Below are 18421 nucleotides of genomic sequence, written 5' to 3' on the forward strand. Positions count from 1 at the left end.
TAAAAATAATTCCACAAACTCCTTTGTATGACTCTCTCAGGAGAAATTGATAAACCATCCTTTTACTTACTACACTGTTTGGGCATGTTATGGTTTCATTTATAATAAAAATGTCAGGACAGATACAGTTTAAGATATTGAATGGACCCCCAAATTTGATCTATAGACAATCAAGATATTAACCTAATAATTGGCACAGGAAAAACCAAGTAGATAAAGAAAGCACATTGAAAAAATTATGAAATAAAACTGAATGAAGAGATGTTGAGTTAGTATATCAGTTCATATATATATATATAGATAGATAGATAGATAGGAATTGTGTATGTTCAAGAAAGATCATCTCAATGTTATATATTAGTAATATTTAGCCTGTTTTCCTCTATTCCTAGGGGCATTATGATAGTGATGATAAAGAGACTTGATATTTGTCTGTTACCTCTGCTTCAAAAAATACACTTTTCTCATTGTTTTGAGGCAGTGAAAAAAGTTAAAAAGGGGAAAATCCATCTCACCTCATTGTAGAGGGCTGAAATTCTGTATGATTGATTTAAATAAACTCAGTGGAACTGATAAGATAATGGTTATCTAGTTTAGCATGGTGATGAATAGTTCTGTAGTTCAGTATGATTGAATTAATCTTACAACAAATTATGGTTCCCTAGTGATATAATGATTGGCTTATACTCAGTATGATGAATGGATTTAATTGTAATAGAGTATTTAAAAGCCCAGAGTCAGAACTAGAAGGGGACTAGAATAGACTCAGGGAAGACAGAGGACCGGAGGCTGGAGCACAAGCTCCTGGACTCAGGGAGACTTCAAGACAAGAGACCGTTGTGTTGGTCCTCCTGCCTCCCCCGCAGAAATCAAGACACATTCTGGAGGTCCTCCAGAAAGCTAGCCCAGGCCCAAGGCAAGGAAACTAGACTGTGAAGGAGACAATAAAGATATTTGGACTTTCTCTCTGGCTGTTCTTGTGGTGATTACTCAGCTGAAACAAAGGCTGGTCCAGAGACCTCCAGAAAACTAACCAGAATATTACACCTTATATTTTTGCAAATATTTTGCAGATTTGTTAAGCCTGTTCTTGTGACTTTGATGAAACAAATGACTTTGATATTAGCACAGTTTTCATGACTACTAATAGGAGAAACTGAGTTTACTATTTCATAGAGAAATTACATAAAAGGGTTGAGCTTCTCTTAATTGTTCTCTAATTGCCAAATACAATGGCCTCTTCTCAGTCCCCATCCTCCTTGACCTTTCTGCAGTCTTTGACCCAGTTGATCATTCTCTCCCCCTTGATATTCTATTTTCTCAAGGTTTGTGGGGTTCAACCCTCTCCTGGTTCTTCTCTTACCAATTTGACTATTCCTCTGTCTCTTTTTCTGAACTGTCTCCCAAATCTCACCCTCTAATCAGAAGTGAACCATAAGGTTCTGTCCTGGACTTTTTATCTTCTTCCTCTGTACTCATTTACTTGGTGATTTTAGCAGCTTTTGTGGATTTAATTACCACCTCTACTGCTAGTGCTGCTCAAATCTTCCTATTTGCCCCAACTTCTCCACTGTCCTCCAATCTTGTACCTCCAACTATCTTTCAGCCATCTTTAACTTATACGTCCAGTAGACATTTCAAACTCAACATTTCCAAAACTGAAATCACTATGTTTCCTCCTCTAAGTCTTCTCTTCCCTCCTAATTTCTTTATTATTGTAAAGCAGAGGTATCAAACATGTGACCACAACAACACTGAATGCCATGTTTAATTAAAATATAATTGAAAAATATTTTATCAATAAAATTTAAAAGTACATGACAATGTTGAATATTTTCTTGATAATGTGATTTTCTTAGTTGATATGTAGCCTTCAGGGATCCTTATGTACGATTTAGCCACCCCTTTTCTGTTAATTTTGACACTATTCTCCCAATCCCTCAGGCTTAAACCCTACTATTCATCCTCAGATCTTCACTATTTTTCATCCTCTGCACACCATATTCAATCTGTTGCTAAGATCTGTAAATTTCACCTTTATAACATCTCTCCACTAGGTCTCCTTCTCTTCTCTGATAGTCCCATCATTCAGATCCTTATCACTTCAAACCTATATCGTTGGAGTAGCTTGGTGGTGGATCTGTCAATCTCAAGTATCTCCCCATTCCAATTCATCCTCCTTTCAACCAGAAAAAAATGACTTCCTTAGAAGCACAAATTTGACCAGGTCACTCCATGTCCTTCAGTAAACTCCAGTGATTCTCAAAATTCTCCAGAATAAAATACCAAAGAGCTTGTTGATTGTTTAATTGAATCACATAGACAAAAAATGATGAGGATTTAAATTATAGTAATAACTATGAAAGTAGTAAAAAAAAAAGGGACAGTGTAAAAGACATTGAAGAGATATGCTGCTTAATCAAGCATTCAATTAATTAACATGTAATAAGTGTTTATAAGACTGGGGACACACATGCAAAAAAATAAAATAATTTCTATTTTATAGGATTAAGATAGAGCTTATAGGACTTTAGTGCAAAGCCAATATATGTCAACAGATTGATATAGCAACCAAGAAAAGCTAACACGATTTTAGGTTGTATTAAGAGAGGCATAATGCCTGAAAATGTAAAGAGGTGAGAGTCCTGCTGTCCTAGGCGCTTGGCAGACAACGTCTAAAGTTTTGTGTTCAGTATGGTCACTAATTTGATTAAGAAGGAGTACACTCTTAGAAAGACAAGCAAGATGTTGAACAATAATCCCATATGAGGATCTGCTGAAGCAAATGGGAATGTTTGGAGAAGGCTTGGAAAAGAACATGAGAATTTTCAAGAATTTGAAAGTTTTGTCATATGGAAGAAAAACCAAACTTGTTCTACTTGACCCAAACAAGACAGAACTTGGAGCATTGAGTAAAGTTGCAAGCAGGAAAATCCAGACTTAATAGTAAGAAATTCCTAATCACAATAATTCCAAAATGAAATATCATGACCTTAGGAATTGGTGAGTTCCCCCTACCTGGAAGTTTTCAAGCAAAAATGGATAGCTATATATTAGATATGTCATAGATGGTATTATTGTTCAAGTATGAGCTGCCTTCATTCTCTTCCTGCTCAAGAGTCTGTAAATCTGTAGTATTGGCAAAGTATGTTTGCCTTTTTAACCTAATAATCTAATCTGAGCATTACTGTTTCAAACTAATACTACTACTAAGAATCTGGATTAGGTAATTTCATTTGAACAATAGTACATACATACCATAAATGCATACTTATTGATCACTTGGATGACAGTTTTAAACAGAATCTTGCTTGTTAGTGTATGCCCATGATATACAACAGGTTCATTTTGTGATCCATCCCAGCAGTCAATTTCTAAACAACGACATCCCTTCACAAGAGCACTGAATGAAATGAAAACGAAATATTTCTCAGACATCTCATCAGTATGGGGACGTCAGTAGTATAATCAATAATCTAGAATAACAGATCGCTACCATCACTACCACCCAATTTTTTTTCTTTTGAAATAGATGCATTTTTACATTTGTCTTGAAATACAGGCAAGTCTGGTTTTCTAAGGATTCATAAGACTTCTGGGAAAACTGGCAAAGGTACACTAAGGACCTGACTTGGGATGAGGTCAAAAAAATCTCCTATCTATTCAAATATTTGATTTATATCTACTTACATTTCATCTGGGCAGCTAGGTAGTATAATGGATAGGATACCTGACCTGGAGTCAGGAAGTTTCATCTTCCTGAGTTCAACCTGAACTCAAGCCCAGGCAGGCCATAAACCCCATTTACCTCAGTTTCCTCCTGTGTAAAATGAGCTGGATAAGGAAATGGAAAGTGAGTCCAGTATCTCTGCCACTATTCCACTGTGTTATATTGTCTTGATTCACCAAATTCCATAATCAGATTGGGTTTTTTCTCTTCTGGCTTAAAAGTGTTTCTTCTTGTTAAATTGTGAGTAGCTCTTAAGTGGGATATTCTTGGGTCCTTTGCATCTCTAAAATTTTCTACTCCTTTGTGGATTGTATCATTTCTTATTTAACTCTTAGAGGAATTTAATTTATCTAATTTTTCCCAGGAGGCAGATTTTGATAATATGTAAAACATTAGGAACCCCGAATGACCAGGTGAGGAGAGTGTTTGTAGGGACAGCAGAAAGTGTAAAGAACACAGAAGAATGTTGACCCTGGATAAGTCAAAGATGAGATTCACCTACATCACAATTTTGTCCTGTTTCTACTCCATGATGATTTTAGAAAACATCACCTCTAAGAATGATAAATCAAAGCATAAACCTCTAATACTCACTTTCTCATCAGTCTGACTCACATTCTCTGCAACTGGAGGTAAAGAGATTAGTAAATACTTTTGTACTTTCTACTCCACTGAATTTCTAAAATCTGTTAGTCATCAAATTCCCAATTACTGCTCTATGTTATTGGAATTAAAATCTTTGGCATCCTTATTGTAGATCTGAATTCTAGCTTTAAGTTCAAAGTACTTATTTGTTTTTCCTGAGGCAATTGGAGTTAAGTAACTTGCCCAGAATCACATAGTTAGAAACTATTAAGTGTCTGAGGCTGGATTTGAACTCAGGTCCTCCTGACTTTAGGACCTGTCCTTTATCCATTGAGCCATCTAGCTGCTTTAGTGCTAATTTTAATCCTATAGATTGGATTTGTCATACTAATACCTTTTTCTATAAATTTGAAAACTGGTTCCAATTTGAAATTTCTCTGAATTTCAGTGGCATAATTGTGATGTGAAAAGAGTATGAATCAATTTTTGAAAATTGTATTGATTTGTTATAACAAGTGGCAAATGAAATAATATATGTGAAAGTACTTTTTAAAAGTACTTTTTGTTTGCTATCTAAATGGAAGGCATTATTTCTATTCAGTAAGTTGGAAAGAGATTATATTTAAACCATTTAGAATTCCATATAATCATTGGATTTCATAAAAATAGTTTTACAGACATATGTATCTATAAATTATGTCAGGCCCTGACTTACATGCAAACTAGTTTCAGTGGTGATAGGGAGTGGAAGTAGGAATGCAATCTTTCCTTTTCTTTTCATAGCTTCATTAATTATCAAACTAGAAATACTTTTTTATCTCTTAATTGGTTTAGATGTGGCCTTACGTAACTCATCTAATGTGTCACTAAGAAGCTAGATGATTATGAGGTACACAGATAATAATATTCTTTGCCTATCAGTGAGATACTAAGCATAACTCTTTCTATGTACTTCCAATGGTCTGTATATAATAAGAACATGGTCAGGAGCTAGCTACTTTTTAGATGGCATAAATTTCAAATTAAATGCAAAAATAAATACCTTGCATAGCCCCAAAGATCACTTGGCCCTATTAATTGACCAGAAATCAGGTAGGTGTTATGAGAAGTTGAAATAAAGTAATCATTTAAAGGACGAGTCATATCATGGTAAACATGTGTGCAATCCTTTTTAAATAGCAAGCAATCATCTGAGTTCATGTATCTTATAAATCCTTCAATCGTCATCTGGTGTTGTTTTTTCGCTACAAAAAATATTTAAAAGAAAGCAAACTATTATCAATTAAGAAAATATTTCAAATATATTTAATAGTATATGTTATCCCTAAAATATTAATACATAGTTAAAATTGCTAGAGTTTCCAATTGCCCCAATATACAAATTTTAATGTGTTAACTCTAAGATCTTCCAGTTCAAAACTAATTTAATAAAATTTCTCAATTAATTATTTCAGATTATTTCTTATTTGATCATCAGGAAGCAAAGTATATAAAATCCATACAAATTTGTTCCAGTGTTTTAAATTATAATAGCTGGCACTTATATAGTTTTCTAAGGTTGACAAAATCCTTTGTATATATTGTATCCTCTGAACTTCAGAATGGTTCTGGAAAGTAGTTGCCATCATTATCCTAATTTAGATATGAGGAAACAAGCTTACCAAGATTACATAACTTGCTCAAGTTCACATAGAAAGTAAGAATCTCTTACTAATTCCAAATATTCTAACCACTGTGCCATTTAACTGCCCCACAATATGCCATAAATACCTCCCTTACCCTAAAATATACAAAAGATCATTTTTTTAAATGGTAAACTAAGTAGTATTTACTTCATTATTTAGTTTTTAGTTTTCAAAAGTATTGGTCAGGGTATTCTATCATTAAGCAAGTTTTTCTAGTGCATTTTAAATTATGATTAAGAAAATCAACTAATGTAATTTTTCAGGATTATTCCTATTGCTTAAAAAATTGGTACATGTCTATAATACACATTTCCATAGGTATTTTCTTTAATGTTAGGAATTTGCTTATTTGTTATTAACATCTTTAGTGCAAGGGTAGTTTCTTCTTCATGTCTATAATCTCTGATAGCACTTAGTACAGTGCATGTACCTGTGAGACCTTCATTTTGCACACTTCTATGTCAGAGGCAGTGCAAATTCAAGGGCACTGTATTATATGGTACCAAAGACACTGAAAATTACAAATTCAGCCAGCTATAAATTGTAAATGTGCATAGCTCTTTGTTCTCATGTAATCCGAAGAACTGATATATTTAAGTACACTTCAGAGTACAGGAAAATAAATAACAATAGTTGTTTTCTGGTGACAAATTAATTTACTTAATTTAAATTTATTTGCTGTTTTTTGATAATGCTGAAATGGAAGGGAAATTAGAGCTAATTAATACTTTAGATAATAGAACCAGAATTCAATCTGACTTTATTAAACCTTTAAAGTATTTGGTAAATAAGGAATAAGTATAAAAGTGTATATTTATGAAGTCTCAAACATAACAAATGTTATACAGTAATGTTATGTAAATGTTGTACAGTGAATAAGGAGAGACAAAAATAAGGGTTAAAAATTCAATAGCATCTGGATCTGTGAATTTCAATTGTATAGGAAACTCCAAAGGGAAATGCCATCTAAAACTACAAACTACCATCTCTATAATCTATAGTCTTAAAGAATTGCATAGAGCAGTGAACGAATTAATGATCTGTCTAGAGTGACACATTCAATATGTGTTGAGACCCAGATCTTCCCAGGTTTGAGATCAGTTCTTGATCTACTTTGTGTCAAAAAAAAAAAAAAATGGAACAATTATAATCTATTGAAGGTAACTAACAGATGTAGAAGTATAGTAATACTATACTTTTGTATAGTTATGCAAAAAATATTAAAGGTTACTCCATAATATGAAAGTTTTTACATCTGCAAATACAGATTAAGGCTATTCTTGAACTATTAGCTCCTACTGCCATCCCCAACATTTATTCTCTTTCGTGGCTTACTACCTACCAATTATGCTACCTCCAAATAAAACAACTCTCTAAAATTGTAAAAACACTCTCTAAAATTATTTAGCCCATTGAAAAAGTAGAAAGCAAGAAAATAAAATATTTGTTCATTTAAAACAAGAAAAAGTATGGACTAAATTTAGACCTTAAAAATATTTAATCTGGACAACCAATTCCTTTCACCCAACTGCCTATCATATAGAAATTATGGAATAGTTATAAGCATGCATATGTATAATGAAGATTCCTGTCTTTGAGCTATACTAGCTTAACATCTCAATACCCCCAGGCAGCAGTCTAAAAATTTAAATTGCAAAACAGTTGGTCATCAACATCAGTATCTAGTATTTCATTTATTTATTTATTTTAAGCTTAAATACAAAATAAGAAAAAAAAATAGAAAGGAGAGGGGTGGAGAGGAAAGGGGAGAGAGGACACTGTCATGTGCTCAACAGAATATCAGAGAACATTCAAAATATGTAACAATAAATTTCCATTTCAAGAAAGTGTATATAATAATATAAGACACTATATTCATGAGTATCCTTTCTTTGCTTCTTTGTGGGTTTGGTTTTGTTGTCTGCAACAACTTTTTTTTTTTTACTTTATTCTTTTTTTCCCCTTTCTACAACATTAGATACATAAATACAGAATAAAGTAGGGTAACAGTTTTCAGTTTCACAAAAGGGAACTTTATATTCTGTGTTGTTTATTAATTATTGATTGAGAAATTAATCACTGGAATTAGAACTTAGGCATTAATTTGATTTAAAAAGACCAATTTAACTTCTTAGCATATGGTTATTTGCTTAAAAGAGTCAATTGGTTTGAGAATTGTACAGAGTAGCAAAGAGTGATTTAACTTGGGAAAACCAAACTTCTTTTGAGTGTGTGTAACATAGAAACTCTTCATTCTGGAATATCACTTTGGTACCGGAATTCATATGTAAGGAGTATTCTCAGTCCCTGAAAACTCTTCTGATAGGATGGCTATTCTTAATACCTCCACTTAAGGAACAACTTCAGGCCAGCCATCTTATAATTTCTCATCAGCCTTGTTGCTCATGCCCTGTTACTAAGTACTGTCCCCTATCTGAAGGGTTTTTTAGCTCTTTTTTGTGTGTTATCTTTCCCCATTAGAATATAAATTCCTTGAAGAAGAGTGACTTTGTTTTTGCTTGCCAAATAAGTGCTTCATAAGTTCTTGTTTATATGACCAACAAAGTTCAGCAGCAAGAGATTAAAAAAAAGAAATTTTATTTAAAATAATTGTAAACAATATAAAATATTTGGGAATCTACCTCCCAAGACAAACCCAAGAACTATATGAACACAATTATAAAACACTTTTTGCCCTATTAAAGACAATGTAAATAAATGGAAAAATATCAATTGTTCTTGGGTAAGCCAAGCCAATATAATAAAAATGAAAATTCTGCCTAAAGTAATTTATTTTTCTTAATGTCAAACCAAACAAACTACCCAAAAAATTATCTGATAGGGCTAGAAAAAAAAAATGATAAATTTCATCTGGAAGAACAAGAGATCAAGAATATTAAGGGCATTAATGGAAAAAAAAATACAAAGGAAGGTGACCTACCTTTACCAAATCTCAAACTGTATTAATCAACAATCATTGAAACTTATCTGATATTGGCTAAGAAATAGAATAGTGGATCAGTAGAACAGATTTGGTGCACAAGACAGAGTAATCAATGACCATAGTAATCTACTATTTGATTAAACCCAAAGATCTCAGCTTTTGGGATAAGAATTAACTCTTTGATAAAAACTTCTGGGAAAAACTGGAAAATAATAGGACACAAACTAGGTATAGATTAACATCTCACATTATGTAGCAAGATAAGATCAAATGGGTGCATATTTAGACATAAAGAGTGACAGTGTAATCCACTTAGAAAAGTAAGGAATAGTCTATTTGTCAAATCTATGGAGAAAGAAAGAGTTCATGACTAACAAGAGAGAGCATTATAAAGTGCAAAATAGACAATTTTGATTATATTTCATTAAAGAGATTTTGTACAGCCAAAAAACAATGCAACAAAGATTAGAAGGAAAGCAGAAAGCTGGGAAACAATCATTATAGTCAGTGTCTCTGATAAAGATCTATTTTCCCAAATATATAGAGAACTGAGTCAAATTTATAAGCACAAAAGTTGTTCCTCAATTGATAAATAGTTGAAAGACATGTACAGGAAGTTTTCAGAAGAAGAAATCAAAGCTAGATATCTATAAACATATTAATAAGTTCTTTAAATCACTTTTGACAAAAGAAATGCAAATTAAAATGACAACAATTCTGAGATACAACCTCACATCTATAAGATTGGCTAATATGACAAAAAAGGAAAACAATGTTAGAGAAGATGTGGAAAAATTGGGACATTACATAGTAGAGTTATGACTTTATCCAACCATTTTGAAAAGCAATTTGGAATCATACCAAAAGGGGAACCAAATTATACAAAGGATAATGCCCTCTAATCCAGCAATACCACTAAGTCTGTATCCATTCTGTTTTAATGAGTTCTTTTCATCAGTGACTTTTTTGTATCTCTTTTACTGTTTGGACAATTTCATTTTTTTAAAGTTTAGGTTTTTGTTGGGTTTTTTTATATTCATTTTTTATGTGTGCCTCTCTAACTGTTAAATCACTTTTCATAATTTTCTTGAATCACTCTCATTTCTTTTCTCAATTTTTCCTCTACCTCTCTTGTCTCTTTAATCTAGTAATTCTTGTTGGACTTGTATCAAATCATCATTTTTGGAAGCTTTGTTTGTACCTGTTTTCATATTGTTGTCTTCTCCTGAGTTTGTTTCTTGGTCTTTCCTGCCATATGATGAAAATATTTTTATGAAGATTTTTCTTTTCTTTTTTTTTTGTCTTTTCATTTTTCCATCCTATTTCTTCACTTTGAATTTTATATTAAAATTTTCTTCTGCTCACCTGGATGTGTAGTTGCCCTGTCCTAAACTTCAGACTCTTTATGTTATTGTTTTCAAAGCTAGTTCTGGGCGTCTGCAAGTTTTCAGTGCTCCTAAGGTGATGTGATCCAGTGTGAGGTATTGTCACTGCTCTCTTGGTCTGCATTTCAATCTTCACTTAGGAAGGGTTGCTGCTATCTTGAAGTAAACACTAGTGTTTCTCTTGGTTCTGAGACTGTGATCAGATGCCTTGATCTTGCTGAAATAATCACTAGTGTTCCTCTCTGCCTTAGAATTGTGATCATTGTGACTGACCACAAGAAATTCTCTCCATCCTAGACCTGCAACCCAGAACTGCATATGGGATAGAGCTGTTGAATAGTGCCATGCCCTGTACTGAGTGACAGAAAAAGGCTCCTTGTAATCTCTTTCTGAGCAGTTGACCAACCCCACCCCTTTACCATCTCTGGGCTGAGAACTGCTGAAAATCCCCTGCTGCTATTCAGACTTCCTCTAAGGCCTACTACTGATAATATCATTACATACACTCCGAGCCAACCCCCAGTCAGATGTCATAGACATCTCCTTCTGACATAACTAAATTGTCTTGGGTTGGGAACAAAACGTCTCACATAGATCTCCAGAATTTAATTTGAGGCATTATTTAAAGTTGTTTAGAGGGGAATATTAAGAATGTTCAACTGGTTTGGTGTCTCTGTTATCTTGATTTGATCCCCAATTCAGATTTATTGATTTTTCTTTTTTTCTTGAACTAAATGCAAAATGAGAAAAACAGAATAGAAAAAGACAGACAGAAGAGGAAAATTTAAAAAGAAAACAAAACATTGTCACATCCCCAGCAGAACATCAGGGAGCATTCAAAATATATAACTATAAATTTTCATTTCAAGAAAGCAGATATAATAAAAGAGATTATATTCAAGAAAAGAGATTATATTCAAGAGTATCCATCTTTTCTTTGCTTCCTTATAGGTTATTGTTTTGTTCTCTGTTGTGCACTTTTTACTTTATTCTTTTTTCCCCTTTCATCCTCCCCACTTCCCCCAAGCAAGCTACAGTTAAGCACAGATATGTTTATATATAGATATACCTAGATATATATTCACACACACAAATTCATATATTTATATTTATATATACATACACTTCCATGCATACATACTCACAGACATATACACATACATATAGGTGTATATATATATATACACACACCTTTACTCATATGTAAATATACATCTAAAATAATATTAGGATGGCTGATATATAAGGTAGATTTCTTTAAGTCTGACTTTGTCTAAGGTCTAACGGATTCCTAGTCCTTCTTTTTTTCCTAATAAAGTCTACTCCTGATCCTTGTTGTGTTTGTGTATAAGCTCTTATTTCTTACCCCTGCTAACTCCTCTACTTAATTCTGCTTAATTAATCAATTCTGCTTAATTAATTCTGCTCCTTAACATCCCTTACTACCTCCCCTCATACATAGATCTCTCTCTTATCTTCTCCCCCCCACCCTTTTTTTCCCCTCTTCATCCCATTCCTGTTAATGTACATACATTATCTCACTTCTGTTAATCTAAACATCTTTCTGTATTCCACTTTTCCTCTAGTATTCTTTCCTTCCCTCTTTATCCCATTAATCTACACATCCTGTACCAGTACCATAACTCTATTAGACACTTTTCTATACTCCACCTTACTCTATTACCTCCCCTCTTTATTTTTTTATAAATTTTGGAGGGTGCTAAACCCTTCATGATATATATATAATGTTCCCTATGTAACTCATTCCTAATATGAGTAGGTTTTTAGAACTACAAAGCTCTCCTACTTCCTCTAATGGCTCTGTGTCTATTCTTCCTCTGCATCTCATTTGTATAACATACTTATAACATATATTATTTCTATATAAAAAATATAAATGATTTGTCCATGTTGAGTTTCTTGAAATTAATCTTTGATACTGACTCTGCAAGTTTGTTGAAATATCTTTTTTTTCCAATCGATATTATGGAAAATTTTGCTATACATTATTGTGACAAAATTCTTTTTTTTTGGTCATTACTTTCAGGTACACCAATTTCTCTTCTTAGTTTGTTCTCCAGATCTGTTGTTGTTTTTTTTTATAAGATGTTTTACATTCTATTCTACTTTTTTTCATTCTTTATATTTTATTTTGTAATTTCTTAGTCTCATATCTTTATTAGTTTTCCCTTGCCAGATTTTAATTTTCAAAGAATTATTATCTTCTTTAAGACTATCTCCTTTTCTAGTTGGTTAGCTTTTATTTTCATTATCATCTTGAAAGGTTCTTTTTTAAGTTTTTCCTCAAATTCTCTCTTTAATTTTTAGTCTTTTTTGAGTTCTTGTATAAATTCTTTCTGGGTAGGTAGCCTTAACCTTACTCGTTTTTTTGTTTGTTTGTTTTTTTTTACTTCACTCTTCTTCTTTAAATATGAGCCCTAGTCTTCCCTATATCCATAAGTTTCTGTGGTTGTGTCCATTCTTTTTTTCCTGTTCATTTTTTTTTAATGAGAACTATTAGTGTAAGCACCTTTAATCCTGTTCAGGGAGATAGTGCCTCTAGCTTCACTTCAGCTCTCCCAAACCAAAAGCTTCATCCTCTTGCACAGTCAGCAGCATCCCTCTCCATCACTTCTGCACTCACTGAATATGTTGGATTTCCTTCTTGCTCAGGGTCATGTCTCAGCAGCACAGCTGATCCTATCATTCCTAATCAGCAGAGGTTCCTTAAATCTTCCCAGACTCAGACCCCCAATTCCCCATATTGTCCAAGAGATGAAAGTTCCTATGGTTCTGCCTGAGGCTCCCTTCAAACTCAGTAGCCCCAGGGTTACCTACTTGCTCTTTCTGTGGAGCTATCCTGGAGGTGTTTGCACTTCATACTGGTTAAATTCCATTCTGGGATCTTTCCTTGGGTTTTCTTGGGTTATCCCAGGAAGACTCCTATTCTGCCCCAAATCATCTTTGTTTTTCACAAGTCTGTGTTTGCCTTGAGGTCCAAATTTGTTATATTTGGTGGGAAGGATGAGGGAAGGAATCTGTGTAGCTTGAAATTTTCTGATTTACTCATCCATCTACCTAGAATCCTCCCCTTAAGTTTATTATTAATGGGATATTATTATTTATGGGATGCTATCTGAAATAATTTTTGATCAATGATATCATCACAGAATCCAGTGTCCTATGTATATTATTTATAGTGGAACATGGAATAAAGCTACCAGACTTTGAACAAGAGAATAAAAGTGGATCTGTACACTACACCAAGGGTTCAAGATGCCCCAGACTATTTCTTAGGCTACCAGAAGCTTTCAATGTTGATGTTGGATTTAGAGCATAAATAAATTCAGACTTCTAGGATAGATAAGGACATAACACATTTCATCTACCCAATTTGATTTTGACCAATTGAATGTATGTCTCAAAGTATCTCAATATCATGTGATACTTACAAATGATCAATGAAAACAAAATACCAAGTGATATATACTTTTTTGAAGTGTTGGTATATCTAGACAGTCTTATTACTTTTGGAAAAAATTTAAAGAACATGAGGATATTCTAATGAAAATGTTAGAACAGCTAAAGAGAAAACTGGTCTGAAGCTACCAATTGATAAGTGCCAGTTTTTTTTGGTCTCTGTTAAGTGTGTAAATCACAGAATATTAGCAAAACATAAGACTATTGACCACAAAAAAAAAAAATGCTGTAAGATTTTTAAGGTTTGGAAAGCTATTATCACAAATTTTCACTGCCCACTGCTATATTTAAACCATCAAATAATTTCATTCATGGATATATAATTGAAGAGAATTAGAAAAAAAAAGTGGTAAAGGTTAAGTTTTTCTAAATATTGTAAAGCCATTTAGCAATTACTAGGCAGACAAATGTGAAAAAGCTTTAAAAAAGACTTTGTCAGTTGTCTTATATATAAACCAGATTTGATTTGTGCAAATCCATGAAGCCTTTTGTCCTGCAATTATCTCTAGAGCATGAGGAACTGATTGCATTCCCCAGTAGGAGACTGTCGACAATGGAATGATTGGGTTCAAAATATGATGTCACAGAACAGTTTTAAATACTAGGGAAATGGAACTAAATATAAGAGATAGAGATCTTCTATGGTACAATCCAGAGGTTAAAAAATACTAATAGTCAGCTCATACCATCAACTAGAAGAATTGTTTATTGTTCCTAAGAATCAGAATAATCTAACCTATGATTAAGGAAACTTATTATGGGTCAGGAAAAAATAAACTGGTTAAACATGTACTTAGACAGTAATATTAAAGTTTGGCCATGTACTATACACCTTGTATACAAAGGCATGTTAGTATATGTTAAGTCATCTGTTAATTATTGCTAGTATTTTGCATGTGCTTCATTTTTGAATATACATAATTTTAAACATTCAGTGAGTATTTATTATTACTATATAGCATGACTGGTAGATGGTTTAGTGGATAGAACACTGGGCATGGACTCAAGAAAACCTGAGTTCAAACCTAAACTCAGACATTTACTAGCTATATGACCCTGGACAAGTCACTTAACTCTATCTTAATCCACTAGAGAAGGAAATGGCAAACCACTCCAGTATTTTTGCCAAGAAACCCCATGGTCCACAGAGTTATGACTAAATGACCAAACAATACCATATAGCATATACTATTACCATATAGCTCTAACATTTTTCCCAGCTTGCCACCCTTGAGTAATGTTATAGAAGGAAAAGGAACAGACCATTGACTATTCTTTGGGAGACCTAAACTCTTGTCAGTCTCTTCAAAGTGATGCACCTGAGAGAAGGAAAGACATTGAGTATAAAGGATAGGTAGTAGCCCTAGATAAGGTAAGAAAGTAGAAAAAAAAAAAAAAAAAAGGAAGAGAATGGGAGTAAAGGGTGAAAATGATAGCAAAGAAAGGAGATAGTAGACACAGAAAAAAGAAAATATGTATTAGAAGAGTTAAGGGGAAAAGATATTATTTGAAAAGAAATGTTATATACAAAACGTGGTCATTATTGTTCATGGGGGGAATATCTTGTCACTATTTTCATACAAATAAATATAGTCCATCATTAAATTTCAATTCAATACTACTGATTGATTAAAAAAAAATATTTCATACATAACTAATTAAGTTTCTGCAATGCAAACACTAAAGCAAGTTAAGAATAGAGTATACCTTCTTTGATGGGCTCATATTTTTGAATTATTTCAGAAGCAATGGTATCACTCATCTGAACATATTGTTCTTGTTTAAGAAATTTTATCAGATTTTGTTCAGACATTTTGCGGTTTGAAGAATAGGTATTGAAAATCTCAACAACTTCTTCTCTGTAGGCAAAATTTCTATAAATTCTTCTAAATTCCTCTATGGTTATTTTTCCATTTCTATGTGTGTCATTTTCCTACTAAAAAAAAAAAGAAAGAATTTATGGAGTCATATGTGTTTTTTTTTTTGCAAAAGCATATTTTGTAAATCAAAGTATTTTATGTACAAAATATGTTATATTTTAAAGAAAATAAAATGTCACTATCAAAAAGCCACATAGATAGACATATGGAGCATTTTATGTACGGTAGTGAAACCAGGAAAGAGTGAAGGAGTTAAATTATCACTTATGATCTAGGTAATATAGATAAATGTAGGTAAAAATAAGGGGAAAAATTATTTTCAATTCATTCAACAAATACTATTGACTATCATTTAGAATGTTAGAATAATACTGTGTTATGATAGTACAATACTAAAAATGATTTTAAAAAATAAGTGGTAACAACCCTTGGGGTTTCAAGCTAGCTAAAAGAACTAGATAAACAATTCAATTAAATAACAATTGAAGGAAGACTATTATCAAGTTTCAAAAAAGTAGAAGGATAAGAAAATAAGTGATATAATCTTTTAATGGACTAACAATCAGCTGGAGAAGTCAAAGAAAGTTTGTGAAAGAGTTGAGAATAGAAATGGCCCTTAAAAATTAGTAGACTATAGATAAACAAGGCAATTAAGTACATCAGAAGGTGCAGTGACATGACAAAAGATAAAGAAGAAATCATGCACAAAATATATTTAAGAAGCAGTAAATAGAATTAAAAATTAAAGTTTGAAGCATAGTGGGTGATAAGGTTCAGATGGCATATTGGGGCCACACTGTAAAGGACTTTAAGTAACAATCTAAGTTTGTACTTTACCCTGTAGGTAATGGGGAATTTTTATAGTCTTTTTGGAGTAGGCAAGTGACATAAAAAGTATTTTAAAAAGAGTAATCTAATAGTCACATACACTGGAAAAATAGTATGGCAGAAACTAGGTATAGACCACATCTCACACTGTATACTAAGATAAGGTCAAAATGGGTACATGATTTAGACATACCAAAATTAAATTGGGGAAGCATGGAATAGTTTACCTGTCAGATCCATACAAAAGGAAAAAATTAGAACCAAACAAGAGATAGGGAGCATTACAAAATGTAAAATTTATAATAATGATTATATTAATTTTAAAAGGATTTACACAAACAAAACCAATGCAACCAAAATTAGAAGAAAAGCAAAAACCTGGGGAAGAGTTTTACAGCAAGTATCTCTGATAAAATCCTCATTTCTGAAGCATATAGAGAACTCAGTCAAATTTATAAGAATACAAGTCATTTTCTAGTTGGTAAATAGTCAATGTAAATATGAACAGGCAATTTTCAGAGAAAGAAATCAAAACTATCTATAGTCTTAGGGAAAAATGCTCTAACTCACTAGTGATTAGAGAAATGCAAATTAAAACAATTCTCCTCATGTATGAGATTGCTTAATATAATAGAAAAGGAAAATAACAAATGTTGGAAGGAATATGGGGAAAACTGGAACACTGCTATTCTGTTGGTGAAAGTGTGAATTAATCCCACCATGCTGGAGAGCAATTTGGAACTATGCCCTATAAAACTGTATAAAACTATTGATCGAACAGTACTACTACTGGCTATATAACTCAGAGTTTTTTTTTAAGGTTGTGGGAGAGGAAGGGGAGAATTGACTTGTACAAAAATATTTATAGCAATTCTTTTATTGATGGTTAAGAATTAAAATTTGAAAGAATGACCATCATTGGGAAATGGCTGAACAATTCGTAGTATATGACTGTAACAGAATACTACCATGCTTTGAGGAATGATGAGCAGGATTATTTCAGAAAAACCAAGAAAGTCTTATATGAACTAATGCAAAGTGAGCAGAACCAGAACATTGTGCATGGTGACAATAATACTGTATGATAAACAACTGTGAATAACTTGGCTCTTCTTACCAATACAATGATCCAAGACAATCTCTAAGGACTCATGATGAAAAATACCATCCAGCTCCAGAAAACGAATTGATAACATCTGAATACAGAATGAAGCATACTATTTTTCACTTTATTTCTCTGTTTCTTTCTCTTTTTTTCTTTCTTTCCTTCTTCAGTTTTCTTCCACAACATGATTTATACAGAAAAAAATGCTTTCTATGATTGCACGTATAGAACCCCTATTAAATTGCTTACCATCTCAGTGAAAGGGAGGAGAGGGAAGGAGAATTAAAATTTGCAACTAAAAACTTTAAAAGAATGTTTTAAATTGTTTTTATTTGTAATTGAGGGGAAAACAAAATAATATTTAAAAAAGAAAAAAAGGCATAGAGCAGGAAGATGGAGAGTTTTGTACAAAGAACAATAGAGAAGTTACTGTTGATCATAAATTATGTAGAAAGGAGTAAAGCTAAAAAAAAAAAAAAAACTATAAAAGTAGGATGTAAGGGCTTTAAAAGCCAAATATAGGATTGTATATTTTATGAAGTTAAAAATTTGAGTTTCTGAGTATAGAATGACATGAACTTGTGCTTTGGAAAAATCATTTTGTCAGCTAAATGAGGATGGACTAAAATAAGGAGAGACTTGAGGAAAATGTTGAACAATAAAGAGGAATGAAGAAAAAATAGCAATTCTATACTTCCTCTTTCCTAGGTGCTATGCCTCTCTTAATGAAGCCAAACTAACATTACCTCTCTTAACTATAATATATAATTGATTCATGTTATATTTTATCCCCTCTCAA

At 32.5% G+C, this 18421-nt stretch overlaps 1 protein-coding gene across 6 annotated transcripts in view; it reads right to left on the bottom strand.

Moving 5' to 3' along the window:
* PLCZ1 (phospholipase C zeta 1) overlaps positions 1-18421 on the bottom strand; it is a 105406-nt gene that overhangs the window by 74372 nt on the left and 12613 nt on the right. For 4 of the 6 annotated variants that reach the window (XM_031938376.1, XM_031938375.1, XM_031938377.1 and 1 more), the window contains exons 4-6: positions 15517-15742; positions 5358-5559; positions 3259-3403 (exon numbers count right to left, since the gene is read on the bottom strand). In XM_031938376.1, the coding sequence (XP_031794236.1) occupies positions 3259-3403; positions 5358-5559; positions 15517-15742 (573 nt within the window). Of the gene's footprint in view, positions 1-3258; positions 3404-5357; positions 5560-15072; positions 15129-15516; positions 15746-18421 lie in introns of those variants that run through there. The other 2 variants (XM_031938379.1, XM_031938378.1) reach the window with 2 other exon arrangements.

The sequence above is a fragment of the Sarcophilus harrisii genome, chromosome 5, assembly GCF_902635505.1.
Source record: "Sarcophilus harrisii chromosome 5, mSarHar1.11, whole genome shotgun sequence".
Taxonomy (NCBI): domain Eukaryota; kingdom Metazoa; phylum Chordata; class Mammalia; order Dasyuromorphia; family Dasyuridae; genus Sarcophilus; species Sarcophilus harrisii.